Here is a 25418-nt window from a genome sequence, read left to right as displayed (position 1 = left end):
TAATTAATCATAACCAAAACCTGTTTTTGATAGTTGCTTATCGTTTCTGTTTGTTTGGCGATTTTGCAAAAGGTTTTGAGTAGCTCATTTTGCATAGTGCAACGCGTGCACTTTCAAGTCCGAGTCGGTGTTTTGAATTGTCAATCTTGACAAAGATTTCTTTGGTTGTCTTTTGTGCTTAGATGCTGCAACAATTTTCCCCAACGCCCAAAGGCTACTAACATCATGTGTGTTTCTTTAACATAGTGAAATTTTACACTGCGAAAATAAAATAGACACGGAGTTTTGACAACAGTCAACCAACAAAATTGAAATCGTTGTTCGAGTTGATTAAAGAAAGCATCATCGTAACTTTACCGATTATTTCTGCTGTATTCACATATTTTCAGCTAAGATTCTAATATGTGCTCAAACATTTATCAACCTTAAACATATTTAAAAACTAGAGATATTATCTGAATTCGATGTACGTTTTCACACGAAAGTGCGTGAGTCCAATTTGTCATGTTTTACTGACTGTACAAAGCACACATCGGCGGGCGCTCTTCTTCATCGACAACAGACAATTTGCTAGTTTTTTACACAAACAAAACTGAGCATCATCTACAGACATAAACTTTGTCACTTATTGGGCCTTGATAAAAGATCAAGCGTTGCTTACAATTCAGGCGAAACTCAAATATTTTTCTTTTTTTTGTTTACTCTTCGGTCGCGATAGACTCTGGCAAAATCCTCGCAAGCGTGTGGTAAGAGGAGGGAAACTTTGAAGTCCTGAAACGCTGCTATACCCAAATATACCCAACTAAGTTTTTGCTGTGTTATGGAAAAGCTGTTAATCTTCAACACATGTGAAACTTGGAGGGGAGTAATGTGGAGCTCTTGTAAAAGAAGTCAAAGAAGCAGCGGAACACAACTCGGTCAGTGATATAAAGCGGGACATAACTAAATCAACACTGTCTTACTTCTCGCAAACTGGAGCAGCTGACGACGAAAATACTGAAGTAAAATTTCAACAGACATGAACGTATTGAGTTGTGGGCCAAAAGCGTCGAAGATTTCGGGAATTTCGGAAGCCATTTCCTCGCGCTACATACGCAAATCCTCGCAGAATGTATGCGCGTGTGCCGCAGATGATGGCGCAATTTGTTCTAAAAAATAAAAAAAATTGTCCCATATCATGGGGACAGCCCCAATACTAGAAACGGCACGCGCTTACGGTCTCCGTCCCCGATTATGGCTCCTGACAGGAAAGAAAAAAAAAATCGCGAAACTAATACTCTCCGAAATTTGAATACAGTAATTTATCATCGGGTGATTTGATATCAACAGAACACTTAGCAAGAGAACTCGAATTTTCGTGGCACAGGCCGATATCTCGTCTCTTTGAAGCATGGAAACCAGTTAGCGGCGCAAGGGTTACTGGGAGAATCAAAATGGCCGAGACTAGTGTGTCTGGTATCGATATATCAATTTCTAGTATTACGTTGCGAAAATGTCGTTCTGGGCATTTGTAATGTGTCAAGTGGAAACTAGTGAAAGCTTGGAAGGTGTATTTCCTGGTGGTCTGATCAACCGTGGTAAAAACCTTCTAAAAAGATTCGATTCACTGTATAAACTACCAGGGTCATCAAAGTTTTCTGGAGCCTGACAAGTAGTTGGGGAAATTTGACAGGAAGTGTGCTTACGAAGGAACTTAGCATGCATTACTCATTATGGTGTTGGAATATTTTGTCTCACTGAGGCAGGAGAGCAACAAATCGATTTGGTCCCTGAAAAGGCCTGAAATTGACAGTGGAGATGCTAAAATTGACAGTGGAGATGCCAAAAATATGGCAGAAGAGTCTACCAGAATAACCATTTTTATAATTCGGGAAGCATTGTAAAATAAATGCATGTAAATGAGATAAATTAATTCTAATTTCCCTGTTGTTTGAATAATTTATGGCAAATATACAAACATTTCAAATTAAATCAAGGTATCTTAAATTTAAAATTTTTGTCACTGTGAATACATTTTTATTAGTTTTGTTTGATTTTTTTATTGATATCTTCACTAATATTCATGCTACCTTGCTGGTATTTATTGCTATTATTATTCTTATAGTAGTAACTGTTCAGTGTTGTGGTAATTCTTTCTTTAATAGTATTTTTTAATGGTTTGAAATCTGGCCTGAGTTGTTCGAAAGCCAGTTAGCGCTAACCTAGGTGATATATATTTTTTTGTTTGGTATAGAAATTTCTTTCACTGCTTATGGTTGTGTAGTTTTTAGATGAATCAAACTCAAAATTGAAAGACAAACAACATAAACGGAGAACTGGACCTAAAAGTTACAAAATGAAAGTAATCGAAATTCTCTCTAATCCTGGGTTAGTTTAATCGGGCTTTGAACAACCTGGTCCTGAATATTGGAGATTGTGGTGACTTAATTATGTACCAGTATTGGTACAATATTGGTTTATTGCAAGAGATATATGGAGAGACTGTTGCTAAGTTTAAATTTATATCAGTCCAGTGAAATAAAGTCTGCCCAAGTCGCCTAAAATCGCCTTGAGTCGCCTTAATTTGTCTTGAGTCGCGTTAAGTCGCCTTAAGTCGCCTAAAATCACCTGAAATCGCTTAAAGTAGCAATGTTTTTTTTTTCTCTGCCAATTTTGCTCAAGTCGCCTAAAGTTGCTTTAAATCGCCTAACGTCGCCTTAAGTTACGGCGACTTAAGGTCCCAGAGTAGGCCTAAGATCTCCAAGCGTTCCATTATTGGCAGCATCTCGAAGTATAGAAAGAACTTTGCTTTCTCTTACGGTGGAACTGAAGTTGAGGGCCAAATCAACAATTACACTTCCGCACCTTGGAAGAAAAAGGGAAAAGTTCAGTTCAAACTGAACTAATGACCAAAAAGAAGAGGAAATTCTTTTCCTTCCTAAATTTTCAGATTTCCAAATCTTACACAAAACGAAACATTGAAAAAAATGAAGTGGACTTATTTTTATTTCTGTAGGTAATCGTATGAATGTAAGTGCAATAAAGGATTTACCCTACGAGTCAAATTGACAATTCTCTCGTGCGTTAATTTGCACCGTAGTAATAAATTGGCCTGCTCTTAGCAAAGAAGTAATTTTCCAGTTATATAAGAACACCTTGAACATGTATATACGTTAGAGTTTGTTTTCTGTTTGACTTCCCAGTGGATAAACAGATAAATTCGTAACCCGTTCGATTTCGTGGTTACTGGCCTTAGCCAGTCACCACTGTGTCACCAGGTGTGTAAGTTAGACACTTTTTGGACGGAGAAATCTCCCGAAGCGAGGCGGAAAATACCTTGAGATTTGCTCGAGTTCCTACTGAAAATAATTGCTTTTACAGTTTATACAGCTACTGTTTAAGGACTATGACCTTCCCCCAAATACAAGTCCAAACCTAACCCGGAAGTTTGGGATTTTAGTTGTGCAAACTCAAAAATAATATTATTCTTACAAACTGTTGGAAACATTTTTCAATTTTCTTGAATTGAGGTCAGCGCTATTTTTGCAATGGAAAGCTGAAAAATGCGAAAGTTAAATTAATTTGATTTAATTTACAATATATAATCAGTCTCAGTGGCAAAATCAGCTATTAGTGTTTTACTACTATTGTTATAGTATGAATGTAAGAAGCATCCGTAATGGTATTACATTGTAAGTAGTGTGAGTATTAGTATCGTAAGTTAAATAAGTAATTGTATTGTTTTTTAGAGCAAGTTATGCAAATTGTAGTATTGTAAGTGGCATCTGTAATTGCATCGTATTGTTACGTAGTGTAAATAGTTGTATTACTAAAAATTTAAAAACGATCTCTGGCTAAAAAATGTTTATAGATATACGAGTTTTCGACTGTTAGATCTACAGTCTTCGACGGGTAAAGATGAATGACGAAATATGAATATAAATAAGTAAAAATAAAAAGACTGGACTATGTAAATTAATTATGAATGTGTGTAAAAAGAATGTTGTATTGCCCATGGAGTGGGCAGGAATTGTTGACAGCATTTGGAGTCACCATAGTATGCCACGATTCTAATGTTTTCCTTACTTGGAAACTGCCTTTGTCAATTAAGGAGGCGTTGTTAAAGTCAATAGAATGCTCACGGGACCACGCATGGTTCGCAATTTTGGAGTTTTGCAATTTTGCAAGTCTTTCGCGTCTCTTCCATACATCAAAGGTGTAACTGAGCCCTTGACCCGCGTCCTAAAAAAACATGATATTTCGGTCATAAATAAGCCGATGACCACTCTACAACAACAGTTCCCGGTCCCGAAATTTCGTCCTGCTCCGGATTCACAAACCAACGTTGTTCACAAAATTCCTTGCGCCGACTGTTCATGGTGTTATATCGGTGAAAGTGGCAGAGCGTTTAACACTCGAAGAAAAGAACACATAAGAAATATCAAAACAGCGGCTCAAGGCTCCAAAATTGCGAACCATGCGTGGTCCTTCAATAGTTGTATTACTGTTGTAAATAGTCATCACTACTGTAATTAGTAGTTTTAACGTTCTAAATTGGGTAAGTAGCCGTACCAGCGTTGTAAGTAGTGTGAATCATAATTAGAATATAAAATAACAATAATAATAATAATACTAATAATAATTGGTTCCGTTTAACTGAACATCACATTTGGAATGAAAAAAATGTCAGTTTACTTGCAGAAACATAGCGCTACGGAGCGTTACGAATGTCTACATCTCCACCCACTGACTTCACGTAATCATAACGAAGGATATTGCTCTACGAGACGTTCCGAAAAAACGTCCGAAAGTTTTCTGCCCAAAAATTAAATGCGAAATAAAAAGTTACTTAAATTTTTAAAGATCAAGTAATCAATCTGAAACTGTGCAGACCTGATACTTTTCAGTTGAACACCTTCATAACCCAGTTTGCCAGCAAAGAAGATATCGTCCATCTGAAATAAACATTTTTAATGAACTATTGTTAATATTCATTTTATAAAGTCATAAATGGGTAATTCTATGGATATGTTCAATATAAATTACCAAAGAAAAATGATCAAATAACACGTTCCGCTAAAAACTGCTAAAAGGGCTGCCAAGATAAATAATTTAATCCGTAATGTAACTTGCCATCACAAAGCACAACATAGACAACGTCGTTCCTTCATTTCTTTAATTAACAGTGTCATGTTCCCTACACAGTGTTTCAACTATTCCTAAATTTGATTATGAACTGAATAGTGCGGCTCAGCCCAAAGATTACAACTAACCCGCGATTCTCACAAAACAACTACAGCCAAACGTGTATTGAGCGGACCTCATCATTAAGCGAACACCCTCTATCCCTGGCTTGCACATGACGTCATCATTTTCTAAAATCTAAAACTAAAGAGCCACCAAAGAGTTTGTCCTCATCAGGCATAAGAGGGGGTAAATTTATATCTGCTTACAACTTTTCAGCTCAGTAGCTTGCTTCTTCTGGAAACCAGCGCATTTTGAATTTCAGAGTTATGGCTGTGTGTGACATAAAGCTACGAACGCGTTTCTTGAAGAATTAATACTTATCTCGTGATTTTTATCCTATTCAGAAGTTAAAGTGCTTATAAATGCTTGTTTGTTCAGTACAGATAATTAGCCGCCTAGATAGACAAAGTAAGTTCCAGATGCTCACACTATTTTAATTTAAACCTGTATTAAAGGGACACTGCATAAAATATTTTGTTTCCCGTTTTACTAGATAGGTCATTTAAGTTTGCCGACAAAAAAGAGCTTTCCAGAAATGCGACATTTTATCATTCGATTTTGATTTCAGGGGGCTTGTATTCTTGTTTGAATGTGTGAACCTTCACAGAGGGTCTCAACGAACCCAATGGGGTGGTGACTTTCACGGCTAATGGTTACTAATTTGGCCTCTTTACCCTAACGGTTAAGAGAAATCTTAGAAATTAATCAGCATTTTTTTTTTAAAAAGTTCCAAATTAATTTTCACCGTAAAAAGCAAAAAAAAAAAAAAAAAAAAAAAACTTAAAAATTTATTTTGATAACTTTAATACGTTTTACGGCATGAGGTCTTTGCGGGAACTATTCTGGGATGGGAAAAGGTATTATTATGATTATAAGAATTTTAGACTGACATAATTACTACTTTTAAAGCCTGTCAATCCTAAGGAATATTATTTGACCCCTGTATTAAGGGGACACTAGCAAGGGTCCCGAGGGCCGGGTGTGCGCCTAATACAGGTTTGACTGTACAGTGCCTTACTCCTTATCAACCAACTGATCCCTCTTTTTCAAATGACTCTTTCTTATCAAGCCATCAATCAGCTCAGTCCTTTAGCTAGTTAATCCCGAATCCCCATCACCAGCAGTTCATAACGATTCGAATTCATCTGTCCATCTCTCCCTCTGTCCCTTTGTCCATCTGTCTCTCGGTCGATCTGTCCATCGATTTTTCCGACTGACAGTGTTAATTTGTGTGTCAACCTGTCGATCTGCCTGCCCAACGGCAGCCTAGCCTACCTGTCAATTGACCTGCCCATTCACTATGCATTAACGGTCTCGAGCCTTGGTCAGTATTTCCTAAGAGTGACTGCGTAATAAGGTTTGGAAATACCCGTGTCTAACATAAACAAATTAGTTACCATTTTGTTGAGGTTCTCCCGTAGTTGATTGTATTCCCCATCAGTGCATTCTTCACCCGTGATTACCAGGGTCACGTTTATTACATCACTTGCTATGACTACCGAAAAAAAAAAAAAGAAAACGGTCAAGTCGATCCAAGCACAGGGCCTACATAGTAACAGGCAAACTTTAATTTGCCGAAGTTTTATTTTAAAAAAATGGATAGTTTGTTCTCAAATCTTGCCATGAATACAATCTTCAGCTTGGTTGTTTATTAAAACCACGCTGCATATTTTAAACGTAGCACCAATTCAAAACTTAATGGTTCTTGTGTGTCGTTAAGGGACCTTACGGAAAACATGACGGCAACGAGAACGTCACTAAACAAAATGTTTAATGAGCAAGAACAATGGCTGTGCGCGTGCGTTATAATTCTTGGTACATTTCTTTGCCGCCCTCCGCAAAACAGCAACGTCAAATGACCAAATTCTACGTTGTCTGGAGAACTTGAACTACAACGGCTAATTTTTCGTGTTTCTATTTGGAACTGAACGCATTCGTAGCATATTCAGCAGGGGCAAGTTTCAATACCGACAGACACACTGGATAGTTCCAAATAAATGCGAAATTTCAAAGTAAAATAGAAACGCATTTTTTACTAGGCGTCGTCCACGCCGTCGCCGTCGTATATGTGTAAGGTCCCTATCGTGAGACCAAGAACGTCTACGTCAGCTAGTGTAAGAAGCAAACCTTCACTGCGCTGGCCAAGTGCATGTAACAAAAAAGAAAAAGTTCAAAGAGGGCTAGAGGAGAGCACATGATGCGACTGCTGATATAATGTAAAGGGTTACTACAGAGTTACTAACACTGTTATGCATAAAAGATTACATCGTCTGTCTGTAATATACATGCGTGTAAAATTTTTTCATGAAAGCCAATGATCAATACAAATGCCGGAAAAGCCTTTTGTACACAAGTAATTTTTCTATTGCTAACTTACAAAGAGTGGTATTTTTTGTATCACTGCCCAGGAAATTTTCCACTTTGCAGGTAAACGTGTAGACACTTTTGTCACTGGCTTGAAAATGTAGCACGCTCTTCTGACACACACTTTGTTGTGGATCACATGGAATCCAAGTATAGGTCGGTTGAGGATTTCCTTCTGCTTGGCAGTCAAGAGATGCACTTTGTTGTGTTGCAACTTCATGCTCACTTACAAGTTTAACAATCTTGGCAGGATCTACAAGATTAATAAAAGAGGGTATGAAAATAAAAATAAAAACTAACTATAAATATGTTTACTGCTTTTCCAGGATGCCTGTAGTCTTCAATGAAACATAGCCTCTATTTGGCACGAAAATATGCTCCGATATTCGGATATTTTATTTTTTGAGACGCAGTCCGTTTAAGAGCAAAGCTCGAGGAAAACTGCCGGCTTCAAGGAACAGTTTATGTCCAATGGCAAATTTCTGAGCATATTTGTTATGTGTTTATTAACGTTCAAATATGTTTTGCAAACACCCGCGTGATCTCTTGAAAACTGGGGAATAACACTGGGATATTCTCCAGTTTTAGCTGGGGTATCTTCAATCACGTGACGCGTTCAGATTAGTTAATGACGCAGTAAGCGTGCCATGCTCGAATGTTGTACGTTACGCGTCATCTGTGTGCGCTGTATTGGACGCTGTATTGAACCTTCTAAAGAAACCTACAAAATTTCACTGTCGGTACACGTCAAGTGTATATGTCAATGACGGCTGCCCGAAAGCAGCGACGGTCGAAAGGTTGTAACCGAAAAATTATTCGTTTTTTTTTTGTCATTAAACAAGAAGAATATAGGTTGTATCAAGAAAATCCATGCAAGTATTCTCAATTCTGAACAAAGTCGATCGTTGAGACATTTCCGTTAATCACGATTTATGCTATTTTGAGAAAATTCACTTTTTCACTCATCTCCATGAAATGCTGCTTGTGGTCAAATGTCAAAACTATATTATATTGCGAGTCCTTAGAAATAGAATTAGAAGACTGCAGGGCGACTTTGTTATAGGGTGTTTTAGTTGAGGGACCTCTCACACGTATGTGTAAAGTTAGTAAGCTAGGTTTTCCGCTAAAAGGTCTCATCCAAAATTGTAGAGAAGCCCAATTAGACAGTCTCGACGCAGATAAATCAGTTGCATTAAATATAGGCTGTGAACTGTATTTAGTTGATTGTTAATAGACCAGGGTTCACCCTTTCTGTTTATAAACAATGTTTTGGATACGTAACATGCTTACATGTAACATTCACTTTAAATACTTGGCCAGCTACATTTCCAAATCCGTTGTAAGCTGTACAGCGGTATGTCCCGGAGGCAGTTCTGCTAATGTTCGGAAAATTCCAAGTTGGACCCTGGTGCAGTACTTCACCATCACTACCATCCTCCAGGACTCTGTTCCAGGTGATGTTTGGTGTTGGTTTACCAGTTGCTTCGCTAAGCAAAACCACGTTTGATCCTTCAAGCACAGTCTGGTCACGGCTGACATTAATTAGCTTGACAGGAACTGAAAATAGAGATTCAATGACAGTAACGCATCCCTGACACTCAAAAAGGTTATGTGGCTTTGCCAGTTGTTTTACAGAACAACTCTAGTTTTAAGTTTTCACGATGAGTCTGATCACAAAGTGGATTGGAGTGAGGGGTACCCGCCCTTCTTAAACATAGAAATAGAACATAAGTCTGAAGTCAGAAGAAATGCGAATGCAGGCGAAGCAGCGACGGATCCAGAAGTGCTAAGAAAAGAGGCGGTTGTGGGGGGGGGGGGGGGGTGGGGGGATTCTTGCTCTAAACAGGACGGAGGTCGTGCCCTCTGGTCTTGCCTTTAGAACCATCACTCACTACGAAAGTGTTTACGCCTAAATAAGATCTCCTGGTACTAGTGGATAAATCACGGCAGGTCCCTGGCCAGGACCTTAGGTTTCGAGCAGCAATTTTGTTGTGGTGATCACTGCTACCTAAAAACTAAAATTTACCCGTGGGGAGAAGCGTAACTGAACAAAGGCTTGAAGAGAACTTTTCGAACTCATGATTACTAACAATTCATCAAGTTTAAATATGGGAAATTGTGACCGTGATGGTGCTTAGATATCTGATTTTTTTATTACGATTTTATTGCTCCGTTTTCTCCTTAGTGTTAGTATCGACTGAGAAGATATATCAAATACTCAAGACAGTGTTTGTTCACATTACCAAACACCTCAAAGTTCGCCAAAAATACCCCGCTACGCGCCATATTTTTGACTCCCTTTGCGTTGATTGGAAATTTGGTCAAACTCGGTATTTTGTGTTTGGTATATTACTAACAGGATTGTTCTCATACTGGATCAAGTCTCGTGAAGATTTTTTAAGTGGTACATATCACTGACCTCTTTCTTTCTAGCAATGGTTCATGGAACGGAACATTGACTTTAACGAACAGACGGTCAAATTAGTAAACGAAATAGTTCGTTTTTTATTGAAATGTTTAAAAATCTAACGAGACTGACAACTTTTTTTGTCACGAAAACATCACGATAATCGTGGTAATTTTACTACCTATGGGTAAATTAAAGTAAATTAAAGCGATTGGTCTTTGACTGCTTATAAACCCCTCTCTTTGAGTTATTACTAGTCAGAACTCAATTGATTGAATTCGCAACAAAGCTTCGAAGCATTGACTTCTCAAAGTATACTTTTAATCTTTAGAGCAGGTTTCAAAATGCGGCCCCTTTTCTGTCTAGTCAGAAGTTCAAAACTAGCGGTATATAATTAAATAATATTAATTAAATAAAAACCATGTTGCGTAGCCTGTTAACAGGCTCCGGCTGGAAGGGTCTGACCGCAGCTGGAAGGGCCGAGAAGGGACTGGCTGAGAGTGAAGTGGCGGATGGGGGAATGGGGTGAGAGCTTTGCCCCATCCTCGACAAGAGAGCCTTTTCATAGGCTCCAATTTACGTCTTTCTCTCAGCTTTTTCTTAATAGTTGACAGGACTCCGTGTTGTCCAATTCTGTCATTAATCATGGTCGTGATTACACAAATCAGCTTCCCGCCTTCCGCGCGGTCAGTCCGATGATGTTGATCAACCGTATGAATATCTGCAACATATTTTCCTCTAAAATTAGAAAACAAAGTCATTCTTGACTTCATAAATAGTTGACCAGGAATAACACTAAACTCTAAAATGACAGCTTAAACGAAATTATGGTTTTGACATACGTGGAGAACATTTAGCAGGGAGAGAATCAAGAACTCAGGGAACTAATGCAGATAAAATATTTGGGCAGCTTCAAAGATGCAGAGCATTGTGACAAATGATAAATTGAACCATAAATTTCATATACCCAGGGAAAAGGTCGCTAACGTCCTTCAATAAATAAATCCAAAGAGTTCAAGAGAAAGGTTGAGGAGGATGTTAGCGAGACTGAGATAGAACAGTTACTAGCCTAATTTCTGTTTGCTTATTGATGTTGTACGTGCCTAGCTGTTAAGGACTATCGGAATTCTTCAGAAATATTTAACAATTATTCCATGAGCGCGCGTTGGATATGAGATGGTAAATAGCCAACGAGGCCCGTAGGGCCGAGTTGGCTATAACCAATCTCATATCCAACAAGCGCGAATGGAATAATTGTTTTATTAAATTCGGTGCGTTTGTATACTTGGAAATTATAGCTTAATTTTATTGGTTTTCAATTTTACAAAGCGACCGGAAATCGATGTGGCGAAAACAACAACAAGTGGGAAATCACATGACATGCGCGCCGTTTGTAAAATTAGTTGAATGAAAAATTTGAAAGCGAAGCAAGCGAATTTGCTGAATGAATTTACAATCAAGTAGAATTCAAGGAACGTGTATCAAATGAAGGAGATGTAAACTTGTTCAGAAAGTTTGAAAAGCGTTCAAGTTCGAGTCATGGAGAAGAGCCGAATAATTGTGTACTTGCACATTGCCGTTGTAATAACGCTGCAGAAAACTTTGATCGCCATGTGACACAGACGTTGTGCCAAAATTATGCTCGACAAGACCTCTTTCGGAGTTCCCTTGCTTTGAAAGCCATGGCATTTCGAGCTGTATGTGTGGAGCTCATTGTTGGCCAGACTCAGAGTCAGAGACAGAAACTATCTTAGCGTCAGATTCATCTTCAGAATCTCCGAGTTCACCCTGATGGTTTTTCGTGGCTGGTAAAGAACCGGGCTTACTTCGGTTCAGCTCAAAACACTCAACTCCTTGAGGTGTTTTTCGCAAGGACAGCAATGATGCCTGTTTTCCTGAGGCCTTTTACAAATGCTCTAATAATTTATTTGCCTGGTCAGAGATAATGGAAAACGGTTTGTTGTGCGGCGGCGTGCGAAGGAAATGATCAATGGCGGCTCTCCTTATGGATTTAATCGATGAACTTTTGCAATACGTACCATCTTTCTTCCTCGCAGACGAGTAAAAACACTTCAAACAAACATTCAGTTCTTCTTTTGACATTGCTTATATCGGTTTCGGAAATTTGGTGCCACCAGGACTAGCAAGCCATTCTGTTAAGGTAAACATTGTTTTTGTTACATAATCTTCATGAGTGCGTAAAATCTCGACTGTCATATTTTAATTTTGCAACTTTTCGAGGAAACTTAACGTATACGTACCGTTAAATAATCTAATCTCGAACTTTGTGGCTTTTTTGTTGTTACTGGGACGGCATTGTCCATAATTTCCTGTTTTTCTTCTGTAGATAGCTCACCGAATCTGTTTTTTTTTTCGTCCATGTTTTTCTCGACGAAACTTGGCTTCCCGCGAAAAAGTTTATGCCGAGAGACATTTACCGCATTCATTTCCATATAAGGTCAAACGCAGGTATAATGGCTGGTAATCGAGATCCAGTGAACCAATAAGAAAGCTAGAATTGCATTATCCGAGGTTGAGAATTTAATAAAAACATATATTCAAGGAATTCTTCATATGTTAGGTACGTAGGTAGGGTAAAGTTTGCATATGAGCCAAGTGGCCCATCAGGCAAGCGCTAATCCCGGTTTCTGAAACATGAATTGACTAGGAGTATTTCTACTCCCATCTGGATGGGATGCTAGTCCATCGCAGGGTTACCCCCAGCATTAAGTTCGCCGGAACCTGCTTATACACCTGGGAGGAGAGAGGCACTGTGAGAGTAAAGTGTCATGCCCAAGAACAAACCACAATATATGTCCCAGGCCAGGGCTCGAAGCCAGACCGCTCGATCCGGAGAGGAGCGCACTAACCATGAGGCCACCGCGCCTTCCAATTCTTTACATCCTAAGGTGAAAATTTGAAGAATTCTTCCGGGAACCAGAAACTAAATCAAAGATCGTCTTCGGTGACGGGGCGGGGGCAGATGAACAATGGTTATGAGATGGGCTTATTTAGAGAGACTCCTATTTAATTCTGAACCCCTCTCTGAAACCATGCAGTATTTCAAGAGTACTTGATGGGTTATAAACAACTGATGGCCTTCAATAGGAGAGTAATCTGGATGTTTAATAATTATTCCCCGCAGTGGAGGTGGCTAGTGGTGGATATTTACCGAGCCGCGAGGCAGCGAGGTAAACATCCACCACTAGCCAAAATATATCACTGCGAAATATATCAAACAATGCTAAGAATGGAGTGACAGGCCTACACAACTCCTATCCACGTGTAATAGCCGCTTTAAAAGTTTTGCTCAAACTATTATATCTTTAAGTATCTGCCCCTTTTGTATTGCACGAGAGGGGATCTTTGAATATTTTGCTAAGCAATAATCCTGTGTTTTTAGGAAGACATTTCACCAAAGTAGAGCCGTTAGAGGTTCATAGGTCTGTGTGGTTTCCGTTGTTATCCGCGTTTAATTTGTAGAGTTTGACACCTTTGTTTTTTTTGCCACGTGCTAGTTTTTTTTTTCTTTCTTTCTTTCTTTCTTTCTTTCTTTCTTTCTTTTTTTTTGGCTCATTTGTTCTGCAAGATATGTTTTAAGCTCTCTAAATATTAGCTCTGGAGGGACAAAGTTTGAAATATTCCTTGAACACGTTGGTTACTTGCATTTTGTATTATTACGCCGGGCCCGGCTGTTTGATTAAGTGTTGTAAGTTATGCTGCTTCTTATCACGGGTGTCATATTTATTTTTGCCCGGCTTCGCCAGAGAGTCTGGTCTTCCATAAGCGATCGCAACGGCGATATTACAACGAGAACACTGGAACCACGAGGCTCATCGAACAGTGCATCCGCAGCGATCAGAAGGCACTGGAAAATCAAAGATTTACTATAGCCTGGGGCAAATTTACAAAAATATTTTGACCTACAAGAAATTCGCGGAGCGAGTTTTCCTGTTCAGGTAGAAGATTATCGATTTCAAGCTGCTCTCTCACGGCATTGAACGCTTTTTGCTAACATTCTTCTATAATTGCACACATCTCATATCCAACTCGAAGTAGATTAAATAACGTACAAATGTACAAATGTACTTGGGAAACGCGCACAAAATTACGTTTAGCATTACGTGATAGCTGCGTTATCGCTTTCGCAAGAATTATCCAATTAGAAAGCGCGTGAGAAACTAGCCAATCAAAAATGGATACACAAACTGCGGGATATCAGAACAAGCTTATGGGAGCCGGTGTTTTTTTTTTTTAGATTTTTCTAAAGCATTTGATACTGTGAACCATAATATTCTTTTATCTAAACTCTACCACTATGACATACGAGGAATAACCCTTAACTGGTTTGAAAACTATCTACATAATCGCACTCAGTTTGTTAAGATTGGTAGCATCCAATCTAGTTCTGAAACCATTACTTGTGGAATACCACAGGGATCAACTCTGGGCCCTCTTCTATTCCTGCTTTATATTAATGACTTACCTAACTGCTCAAAAAAACTATCGTTCCGTATATTTGCTGATGATACAAATATGTTTTATGCAAGTGATAATCTGCATCAGCTTGAGTATGTCATGAATGAGGAATTGAAATTAGTTTTTAAATATTGTATCATCAACAAACTATCTATAAACCTTACCAAGACTAATTACATGATAATTTCATCTACAAGACTAAGACCGTATATACATATTCCTAACATTGCACATAAAAGTCAAATTAAGTATTTAGGTATTTATATGGATCAAAATTTACAATGGGAACCGCAGATCCAGCACATTAATAATAAATTAGCAAAAAATATAGCAATTATTAATAAATTAAGATATTTTGTTGATCTTCATACATTGAAACAATTGTATTATTCTTTCATATATCCATACTTATCCTTTCCTATCATAAGTTGGGGTAGTGCATGTAAAACTAATTTACGTAAAATCATAACTAAGCAGAATAAATGTGTCCGAAGCATATTCTTTGCTTATAGCAGGGAAAATGCTTCACCATATTACAATCTTTTAGGAATTCTCAAATTTGAAAATGTGTACAAATTAAAAGTGGCTCTATTTACTCATAAAATTTTAAATGACTCAACAAACATTCCAACTATATTCCATAGAACCCTTACTCAGGCATCTGAAGTCCATACCTACAATACAAGATTTGCTGCGAATTTGAATTTTCATAGGCCAAAAGTAAATAATAACTATGGGTCCTCTACTTTCTCTTTTGTTACATCAAAACTTTGGGAAATTATTCCAACAGAATTTAAAAAACTGCCTTACACTTCCTTTTATAAGCAATATAAACTATACCTCTTAAATACTCAATATTACTCTTCAGCATTATGATTTATTCATTTAACTTGTTTATTTCGAATACTTTTGTTATTCACATTTTACTTCCTTTATTGCATTGTTTCTATTAATTGATGTGTCTTGTCTTTTATATTTGAACGTGTCAGTGACCAACACGATAGCATATGCTTCTTTTGTCACTGAGCACATTTTGTTTTGGTTTTATTATTATTATATTTTCCTTATTTTAATTAATGAATTTTTTGTAATAGTGTGCGATAGTGAAATATGTCTGTAAATAGTGTCAATTAATAAAAAATCTGAAAAAAATCTGAAAAAAAATCTGGGCAGACGGACTATACCGGCGGTTTAGACCGACTGCGACGCAGGCTACATAGATTAGTACAATAAACATAAAAATGCTCACCTGTTACAATGACTCGTATTCTGTAACTCCATTGGTTTGAATCCGTTGTAAGCTTGAATTGATAAACTGCTTCTTCTGTTTCAATGACATTTTTTATTATCAAGGTGGCCCGTTCACTTCTACTGATACCAAAACGTGCTGCGTAATCATTTCGTTTAAATATTGTAGTAGTATCACCAGTTCGCGTTCCAATATCATCAAAGCTGCCATTATTCAATCTTATAGAAAATGTAGTTGATATCAGTGAACCAGAAGACAGAGAATAACTCCACCTCAGAGCCACCCGAGTACTTCCATTTAACACTGGCTTATCAACTGTTCTGATGTCAGTTGGATCCGTCTGTGTCCACTGAGGAGGAGGTGCTGTCCACGTTACTGAAGTCGCTAAAAAAAAATCAAATATTACTAAGAAATTTTTTTTGTCTCCTCGATTTTCTAAACTACATTTTAAAAGTTAGGCTCACAAATGACACGCTCGATTATTCTCCGGGAAAACCGTCAGAACATTAGTATGAGCATCCTTTACAAATTCTGCGGCCAATTTTTATGCGCTTATTTTTCTGAACTATCGAATCATTTTCAAAAGACAACAACATGACATTTTATTAAGGGTAAGCTCCGGCGGTGTTGGACACGGTTCACGTGACAGTATTAGACCAATCATATCAAAATGGCTCTAAAACGCCTCCAGGAACACAGAGACATCAAGAAAACACAATACAAACATAAGGTAAGCCACCCTTATTTAAATTACAAGCAGCATCTAGAGCAATTTTCGAAGCGTTCTCATACATTTTCTTATAAACGGCTAAAATTATCACGCAATCGCCAAGAGCATAACGTCACGTATTAATCGTATTCAACGTCTGGGCCGCATCTGGTCACGCCTTTTCAGGGGTATTCTCGTGATGCGTGATTAGCTGGTTTTATTTCCGTTTAAATCATTCTTCGTGATCCGCGACTTGAAGGTTTTGCGTGACCCGTGAAAAACTTGAATTACTAACCGCTAATCGTGATCTCACCACTCTTTTCTACGTGATTTTGAGACGCGAGTCCTCCGAATGGTTAGAGTCGTCTGTCGAGAGTGACTTAGGTATACGATTTGCAATATGGAGCCTTGACTTAGCCTTTCACGATTTTGCTTTCTTCAAACACTCTCTGTAGTGCAAGGACAGATTGTTTAAAAGAGTGTCTTACTTTCAGGAGAAAGAGAAACCAAGCAGCGGTAACAAACATAAAAAATAGATTACGCATGGTATTATTAAACTTGACGTTTCGTATTTTACAACACACATCTTCAGAAATAACGGTTACAAAATATGACTTACTTTCTTATTTTCCTGATTCAGAAAAACGAAATTTTTACATACGTGATCCGTGATCCTCTATTTTTTCCGTTCGTGAACCGTTTCAGAGATCCCTCCCCTCCGGTACGACCCTCTTCAGAGGGATATGTCAACTCAAAAAGCCTCCAGCAAGTGAAATAACAGAGCGCCTAGCGTTTACAGTATTACGTTCACGTTTCACGTTTTAGGCCCAAACGTATTGGGTCGGTGGTTAGCAATAATGGGCAAAACGGAAGAAAAGCGATGTGCAACAAAACAAAAAGAAACCTAGGTGAAATTGCCTAAGCGTGATTACAAGGAGGCACTCTTGACGGACATGAAATCTAAAATTGAAAGTATCTGTTATAGTAAGGATCCCTGGAATAAGCAGTTTGCCGCGAAAGGTCGATTAGAAGTCCATGCCTTTGGGTATCAGTGACTTCGTAAAAATTTCTTTTCCCCAATACCCCGCGCTCCTTTTGATATTCTATTTTAATTCTTTTTTTTAATGTTACCTTGAAAAATGAACTTCAATTTGGTTGAAAAAAAAAAAAAGAAGAAGAAGAAGAAGAATTTAGCAAAGGTAGCCCCGCGAAGGTTTAAAGAGTAACCTTAAAGAAAGAAACGGTTCGCATTACAATACAGGAGAGCTGCTAATATACAGAAATCAAATAATATATAATAATATAGTACTTGTGAGTACAGCCCTTGCGAAAAAAAGACGTGTTATTCTTTTACAATTGGCGTATAGTTAAGCTTATCAATGAATTATTGAACAAAAAAATTAAATCAACGAGCAAACGAAAATGAGAACGCACGAATAATTACAGAATTAGCAAAACCTTGCCAACAGCCGTGTTTTGTGTTCTGAGAACTTCGCAGAATACTTGCCATGCTCTCCATCAGACTTATTACTTTAATTTACTCGCTACTCCTAGAAAGGGTTTTAAGTGCTGTAAGAGCAACTGAAAGAACAAATTTCCGAAACAGGATGTTCAGAGAAATAAGACGATAATATTATTTTTTTATTAAGCATAGCGTGACGTACGTGTATCGTGACAAGAAATGTTCACATTCTAGACGAACTCAAACTGTAATAGCCAACTGTTTATGCGTAGCGCTTCAGCACGAACGCCTTCGAAAAGACATTTACAGTCAAACAAGAAACAAATTAACACAGGCTCTCTCTTATCAACACCCTGTGGTGTTACTTGAATTGATCTATCAACCGAAAGCGGAAAACATCGATTAAAGGTATATATACACAATACTGCAAGACACGCTTCTGCGCTGATGCCTTGAAGATGAATTCTAAAATAACAGTAGTAGCAGCTTCAATGATAAAATTGTGGCCGTCTTCATCTTAATTTAACTGACAGTCTAAGATTGTTGAATGCTGTGCCGGAGCTACGAAAACATAATCTGGCAATACTTGATTGCGAGTTAACTAAGACAGGTTAAATTTCAACTACCGCTAGCATATTTACTATTCCTTAAGATTAAACTTTAAAGGAATCTGCCTCAAGTAAATATATAGACTGGTCGAATCTAAAAAATTACAATCCAAACTCAACAAAGGTAGAAACACGATTCTTACCTGTAAGAGGAAGAAAAATAAGACCAACTGCGAGGAACCAGACATTATTTGTAGTAACTTCCGCCAAGATTCATTCGTCCGATAATTTATCTACAAACTCAGTTTAGATCAGTTGTTATAACAATAAACCAGAGAATTATGGGTATCAGGAATAAGTTCCCAGCCCCCTGCCTTGTGTGTCCATCTTGTTGATTAAACAGGTACTTGAAAACATGACACTACCCTCTAGGAATGGTTTACTTTCGTGTTTAAAAGCAAAACGAAGTCTTCTTGTTTGGAAACACAATTCATAGTGTATATCAGAGCGAAAATTTGATCGCCATTTATACTAAGCTCGCTGCGTTTCAGTAAATATGGTGCTGCTTTGAAAGGGGAGAATTAGCGGAATGAAATATCAAAAATTTGAAGCAACCAGCCTTAGAAGCAATTTAATGTATTTAGCTGAAATTTCCTCATCCAGGTTCATGTAATTGTAACAACCAAGGCTGTGACCTAATTAACAAATCGAATGTGGTTTAGCGTGGTCTGTACTCTTATCGACAACGAGTACGCGTCATTACCTACAGTGGTCAAAATGTTGTGGACTCACGAGGCGCAGCCGAGTCCATAACAAATTTTGACCATTGTGATGACGCGTAGAGTACCGGAACGACACATTGCCCGACACATTGACGCGAGCAGCGTGGAATGGACTCTTATCGACGTCACTCCTAAATAACAACAATAGCTGCCGTAACCTTTGCAATTCTTAGAGACTACCTCATATATACCCATTGTTTTATTGTACAATGTATACATGCTACATATTTTAATTGTATATACATTTTTATTATTATTCCTCTTTGGTAAATAATTTTACTTACTTTACTTACTTACGGCAAATTAGCCAATCAAATTGCGAGATTAGCAGCAATTGTGGTAAAAAGGTTCCTAACCATGAAATCCTGGGTGCCCAGCACTTAAGCTTATATCAGAACAGGCGACGTTTGTCGCCTGTGGTACCCGGGCGCCTCTACAGCACAGCCCTGACAACTTATTTCAGTCTTAAGGGTCCATTAATCGATTCATGAGCGCGCTCGCGTTGCTAAGGAGGTGAAATTTCACTTGCGTCAGCCTGGGCACGGAAAATTTAAACAATTCAAAAACTCTCAAATTTGGTTACACTTAAGACGTTTTTTCTTTGTGTTTCACAAAAATCAAAGTAACCAAGCACAAGCAAAAACAAACTAAAAGAAAAACAGAAAAACAATCGCAAAAGAAAAGAAAACCATCTCCATGTGGCTTTCGTGTGCCTCATTTGATTTTATCGAGCCGCTGGTAGTGTAAACTGCGCACGCGCTAATTAGGGTAACTTCCGTCAGATACCGCGGGCACTTCCGGTTTCTTTAAATGCTAAAGCAAATGCGGTTTTTCATTAAATCCAGCTTTTTTCGACGAGTTACAATTTAAGTCAACTTTGGAAACATAGCTATTTATTCCTTGTGTAAAATCACACTTTTCAATCAACCAACCAACCAACCAGCCAATCAATCAATCAATCAATCAATCAATTTATAATTCAGTTTCCAGTTTCGCTTTTCCCGCATGGGGGAATGGAAATGGTAGAAGTGGGTTAAATAATAAACAGCCTTTGGTCCCAAAAGAGTCTAATTTTTAAGGACTACCTTAATTATACTAAGGCACAGGATTCAAACCAAAAAAACGTTTCCCAGGTTTTTTTCTCTTCTTATGCAATAATCGAAATTTACTTGAAAACTAGGGACTGAAAAAAAAAAAAATGAAAAAAGAGAACACGTTTAGGATGGACAGTGAACCAGAAACTTTAATTAGCGTAAAAATTGACTCGGGGAAAAACTTCAAAAACACAACAATGAGACTTTCAGTTTAAATTAACATCTATTCAAAATGCTTAGTATATTTAGTCTACTCAGCTAAACTACAGCAAAACATCTAGTACAAAGCTGAGTTTATATTTATGATTTATACCATGCCATAGGAAATAGTCAATCAGCAGAAAACAGGAAAGCCGTTGAATACTCAGCAAAGTTACGCTCGACCTTCCCGTTGCGCACTGCATTAATTGTGTTGCCACTGTATTTTCTGTGGCATGGAATTAAACTATTATGCAACACTTTCTCGTGGGATATATACCTCTTACTAACCGAGTCGGGCCATAAATCGAAAGGGATAAACGAGGATCTGTAACTTACAGTACGGACCGAGAAAACGAGGTTAGTAAGATATTATATCTCTACTGAGTGTCTGACGGGTTCGGGAACGAGTTTTATTTACTCGGAACGGCTTCAAATAGAAAGTTTTAAACTTTTACTTGCTACAAAAAAATTAAGAACACTTGGCGACAAATCACGAGACATTTTGGCAACAACTCACTTCCTCCGTCTGTATACTAGTCGTGTCTTGAACAACAACACCATTTGCACAATAATGCTCACATTATGGCACTATCAGGGGTGATTGGCGTGTCTTCCTTATGAGCCTGCCAGGATATTTCTGTCTCGTTGATAAGGTAATGAACTTATAATTACGGAACTTATAAGTTAAAGAGCTTATAACTTAGAACTGAGAATTCATAATTACATTCAGGTTGTATACCATCTAAGGGCACGTCGTTAGGTGAAATGGTTACAAGGGATCATTGACAAGGGATTCGAAATACCATTTAAATAAATTTGTAAGAACCTTACTTAGCCAGAGCAAAAATTTCTTCAACAACAGCCTATCGCCGGAGAAGTTCTGACAAAATATGCATTCTTTTTCTTGTATAAAAGTCAAGACCAAACAAATATATTTTTTTTTCGCGAGCTTAGCTTAGTGAAATAATTCCATCCAAGTTCATTTTTATAGTTCCACTGAGGAAATTTTGGATAAGTGCAAAAAACGGTTTCAAAAGCCTTAGACTATAATCCAACCTAATACATATCTTCTTCTAACATTCAAACTCCAAAGCCAAAATATATCATCACTGCACTAATTGTGATGAGTTATGGGAGAAACTATTAGGCTGTTTATACGCCTAGTCAGTACTGTCTCTTAAACTATTATTATTATCTCCTACACGACCAAATCTTCAACGTTTGCGTACAACTGCTTGTCATACATTTCCATGTTGATCAACCTCTGCGGAGAAAAAAATATGACAAGAGTAATCGGTCATTTGATACGTTTGTCCTTGTTACCTTAAGACACGTAATTTACGTGTATGGAAGGAAAGCCATCTGATTCCTTCTCATTTGCTAAGCTCTAGCCAATAACAACAGACGTGTCAGGCAATAAGGTTGATAATCAAAACAGTCACTTGGCTTGCAAGGGGGTCTTGGAACTTTTACCGTGCAAGTATCCAATAGGTTGTTTCGGTAATTGTTTATTATTTGCATCATGCATAATATAATCCAACTTGAATGAGAGGTACTTTTGGCCAATGTTGTTTTTACCCGAAATGCCTCGCATCCCCGTTGAATTTCTGCATATTCCAAAAAATAAAAATTATCCGTGAAAAGAACTATTAAAAGGTCTTACTACAAGTTCTGATCAATCCTTTCCCTTGATTTCTTGCGTGTGTTGTAATCCACTACACAGATGTGATTATTGTGGTTATGGTACGTTTTAACAGTTTTTGCAAATAACAGCCCTCTGGGCTGATTCACTACAACTCCTGATAAACATCCCTAGTGCTGTTTTATGACTGAAATTAATTTTGACAATTGAAAATCAATCTGCCATTAGCTTACCTTGTATTGGTTTTCCATTTGTTTGAGTTCATTCCTCAGTTCAGTAAATGTTGGTCTTTTATCCGGGTTTTCTTGCCAACATTTCGTCATTATTCCATATCTAAAATTGAATAAATTAAGAAGTCATGATGTTACATCCGTTAGGAGGCGTGGTGGCCTAATGGTGATTATTAGTGGTCTGTGTTTGAGCCGTGGCTACGGCCCTGAAGGTTTTTTGTATTGTTGAAATTTTGGACCAAGGAGAAAAACTTGTTGGGTGGATAAACTTAAATGGAATAGCATCTCTTTCAGGGGAACGGGGAAGAGGCAAAGAGTAAAGGGTGCGGGGGTAGGTGGTGCTGACGTTTTAGTTAGGCTACTTGGTGAACTAGATAATTCAGGATAATAATTTCTTGATACTGGTATTCATTTAGCATCTCATGTCATCTCTTCTCCTAGCCGGCAGGCGCCTAAAGACTAATTCTATTAAATGGTAGAACTCAAGCAACTACGGCAACTAGTTTCATGTTCAACAATAATGTTGACATAAAAGGTAAAAATAAGAGTGATTACAATTTTTCATCCACGTGTTGTGGCTTCGACATTCTGTGTCCTCGCTGTAGCCAGTGTACAATTTTTCTGCCATCCATCCGTGGATATGGTGAGCCACCTGGAAGAGTACATTTTATAGAAGACATCAAGACCACGATTCCTTCCAAAATAAACACAGTCTCAAAATTGTAACCATTTCTGCAGCAGTTTAGGTAAAATGGTTGGTATTAAAAAAAATCATTAAGTATCTTCTCCTAATGAGAGGCAATTCGAGGAAAACAAAACAAACATTAGAGACGAATATTGAAATCAGGATATAAAAAATTGTGAATGCTATTTGAGAGGAACAGACCAGTTAGCTATCTTACAAACCTGGTCGAAGAGTTGACCTCGGGTCTGTGGTAAAGAAACTCCAGCTAGGGTTAGACAGGAACTTGAACCTGGACGCTCTAGTTTCCAAGCGTAAAAGCCCAACAGAGCTACTCCACCAAACTGACTGTAACCTCCTTTATTACATATATTTCCGCGCCTTTCAACAACACGCGAACTTCAAACCCTAACTAACGATAGTGTTTTTGGCTCCCGTAAATCATAATTACGACGACCACCAACGAACGTTGGAAAAAAAAAAAAAAAAAAAAAAAAAACAATATGGATCGAGATCTACCACTCACATCCCACAGATATGACGTTTGAAAATACTGAAGTTAGTTTCTGTGCCCCGAAAGGCCCGTTAAGATGATTATCGATAGCGAAGCACGTGACCGTTGATTGAGCAGATGTCGCGTGTTATGGAAAGGCGCAGTAAACAAACTACGAAGGTGCAAGCCGCTACCTAGCTTACCTATCGTGAAAATCTCGTAAAGAAGAACTCCATAACTCCACCTGTTAGACAAATAAGTGTTGAAATAATAGTTATGGCATGGTGAAAATAAACCTTGATACTTAAAAATAATAGCATTGGAAGTTCTTCGGACTGTGGATGCTATTTTACTACTGCCCTTTTAAGGGATTATGTTATAAATAGTAGTATAATTTTGCAGCTTATGAATATGTATGACAAGATTTGGAAGAACTTTCTCTTATCTCTTAGGCAAAAAATCCTTGTTTACATGTAAATAATAACAACAAACAATCCTTGGAGCACAAAGCCTCTGACGAATTTAAAAATACCAGTCTGGCCACAGGAGAAATCGTTATCCAGTGGATAACTGCTGACAAAACAAACCACGCTATCCGCTGGATAGTGTTATCTACCTTTCAGACAACCCGAGACATGTCCAATCAGTTAACATTAATTGGTGCAGTATATCTTTCCTGTCTTATCATGGACGAGCAAGAGAAGTTGTCATTATAAAACAAGTAAAGTAATATGGTCATCCTGGAGTAAGCCGTTGTGTAAACAGCATTAGGGACTTTAAGATATGGCACGGCTAGGCTGTAGTACGGCGGCAGATAGTGAAGATCACTTCCGGTGACGTCATGACGCGCTTACCAGTACGGTTTTCCCGCCGTAGGATCGCTTTCTACTACGTGAAAGTGCCTGGTTTCACGTACTCTTCACTACGTGAGGATAAGCCTGCTGTTTACTTCACATTTTAACGCTTTTTTGACTGTTTGAACAGCCTAATTTGAAGATAAAGTTCTCAATCATAAAAATCAGTTCTAAGATCATTGTTTCCTTGTCATTTGTACAGAAAATATGAACGATTTTAACACCTATAGCGAGAGGATCAATTCAGTCATATTAGTATAGGGCCGAACAGCCGGTTATAAGAAAGCTTCGTGTGTTCTAATCTGAGCTGTAATTGTTGATTACTGTTCAAAATGTATTTTACTATAATCGAAAGTTTCGCATTTTCGGCCTTATCACGTAGTCGTTGTACCAACAACCTGTCCGTGTTGAAATCAAGCTTTTTTATATCAGAGTTTATATTTTGTTTTGTGGTTGGAATTACAGTCGGTTCTATCAAATTCTAAAAGGCAAATCTGAGTTCTGGGAGATGTAAGACGGATACAGGAGAAGGAAATCATTGTCATCAATCAAGCCTATTTCGTATGAAAGTAGAATAATCTCTGGTTTCCTTAAAAGTAGTCATTTTTGTAAAGACACGTCGAGGCTGTACATACCATTGCCGTACAGCAAAATCTTAATCATTTGAATTTGGAGGGTAAAACACCGTTGTCAGCCTAGTCCCTCACGGCCAAAGTAGCTGTAGTAGCACCTCGCCGTAGCGTATCTTAAAGTCCCTATTTACATGTATAACGTTGAATCACGGTACATGCACTCACACATCGCTTTTTGCTGAATATGTCCCATAAAGCAGTGCTTCCATTGCAGTCCACTTGACAGGGAGACGCCCCTGGAAAAAGAGCAGAACTTTAATTTTTAGCAGAGAAAGCAGACGAGAAGGTCTGTACTGTGGTTTGATATATCAGTTAGTAGTTACATAACCGATTAATCAGTAGCAACTATAAAGTTTCGCAAGTC

At 38.0% G+C, this 25418-nt stretch overlaps 2 protein-coding genes across 2 annotated transcripts; both read right to left on the bottom strand.

Moving 5' to 3' along the window:
• Positions 1 to 2959: 2959 nt before the first annotated feature.
• LOC145492469 (opioid-binding protein/cell adhesion molecule-like) lies at positions 2960 to 18717 on the bottom strand (the record flags this gene model as incomplete). The annotated part of the gene is made up of 6 exons (XM_081471918.1): positions 2960 to 4934; positions 6624 to 6721; positions 7604 to 7843; positions 8881 to 9147; positions 15726 to 16109; positions 18648 to 18717. Coding segments are annotated over 6 exons (1188 nt in total), but the record flags the coding sequence as incomplete, so codon positions are not given.
• A 1643-nt stretch (positions 18718 to 20360) lies between these two features.
• Positions 20361 to 25414, bottom strand: LOC145492520 (tyrosine-protein kinase receptor Tie-1-like). Its single transcript, XM_081471987.1, has 5 exons — positions 25220 to 25414; positions 23772 to 23812; positions 22949 to 23045; positions 22397 to 22496; positions 20361 to 21785 (listed from the first exon to the last, which is right to left on the bottom strand). The coding sequence occupies exons 1-5, from the start codon at positions 25261 to 25263 to the stop codon at positions 21720 to 21722; spliced, it is 348 nt and encodes a 115-aa protein (XP_081328113.1). The 5' UTR covers positions 25264 to 25414; the 3' UTR covers positions 20361 to 21719.
• Between the last annotated feature and the right edge of the window lie 4 nt (positions 25415 to 25418).

The sequence above is a fragment of the Orbicella franksi genome, chromosome 7 (genome assembly GCF_964199315.1).
Source record: "Orbicella franksi chromosome 7, jaOrbFran1.1, whole genome shotgun sequence".
NCBI classification, from domain to species: Eukaryota; Metazoa; Cnidaria; class Anthozoa; order Scleractinia; family Merulinidae; genus Orbicella; species Orbicella franksi.
This window is presented reverse-complemented; position numbering and strand designations above follow the sequence as displayed.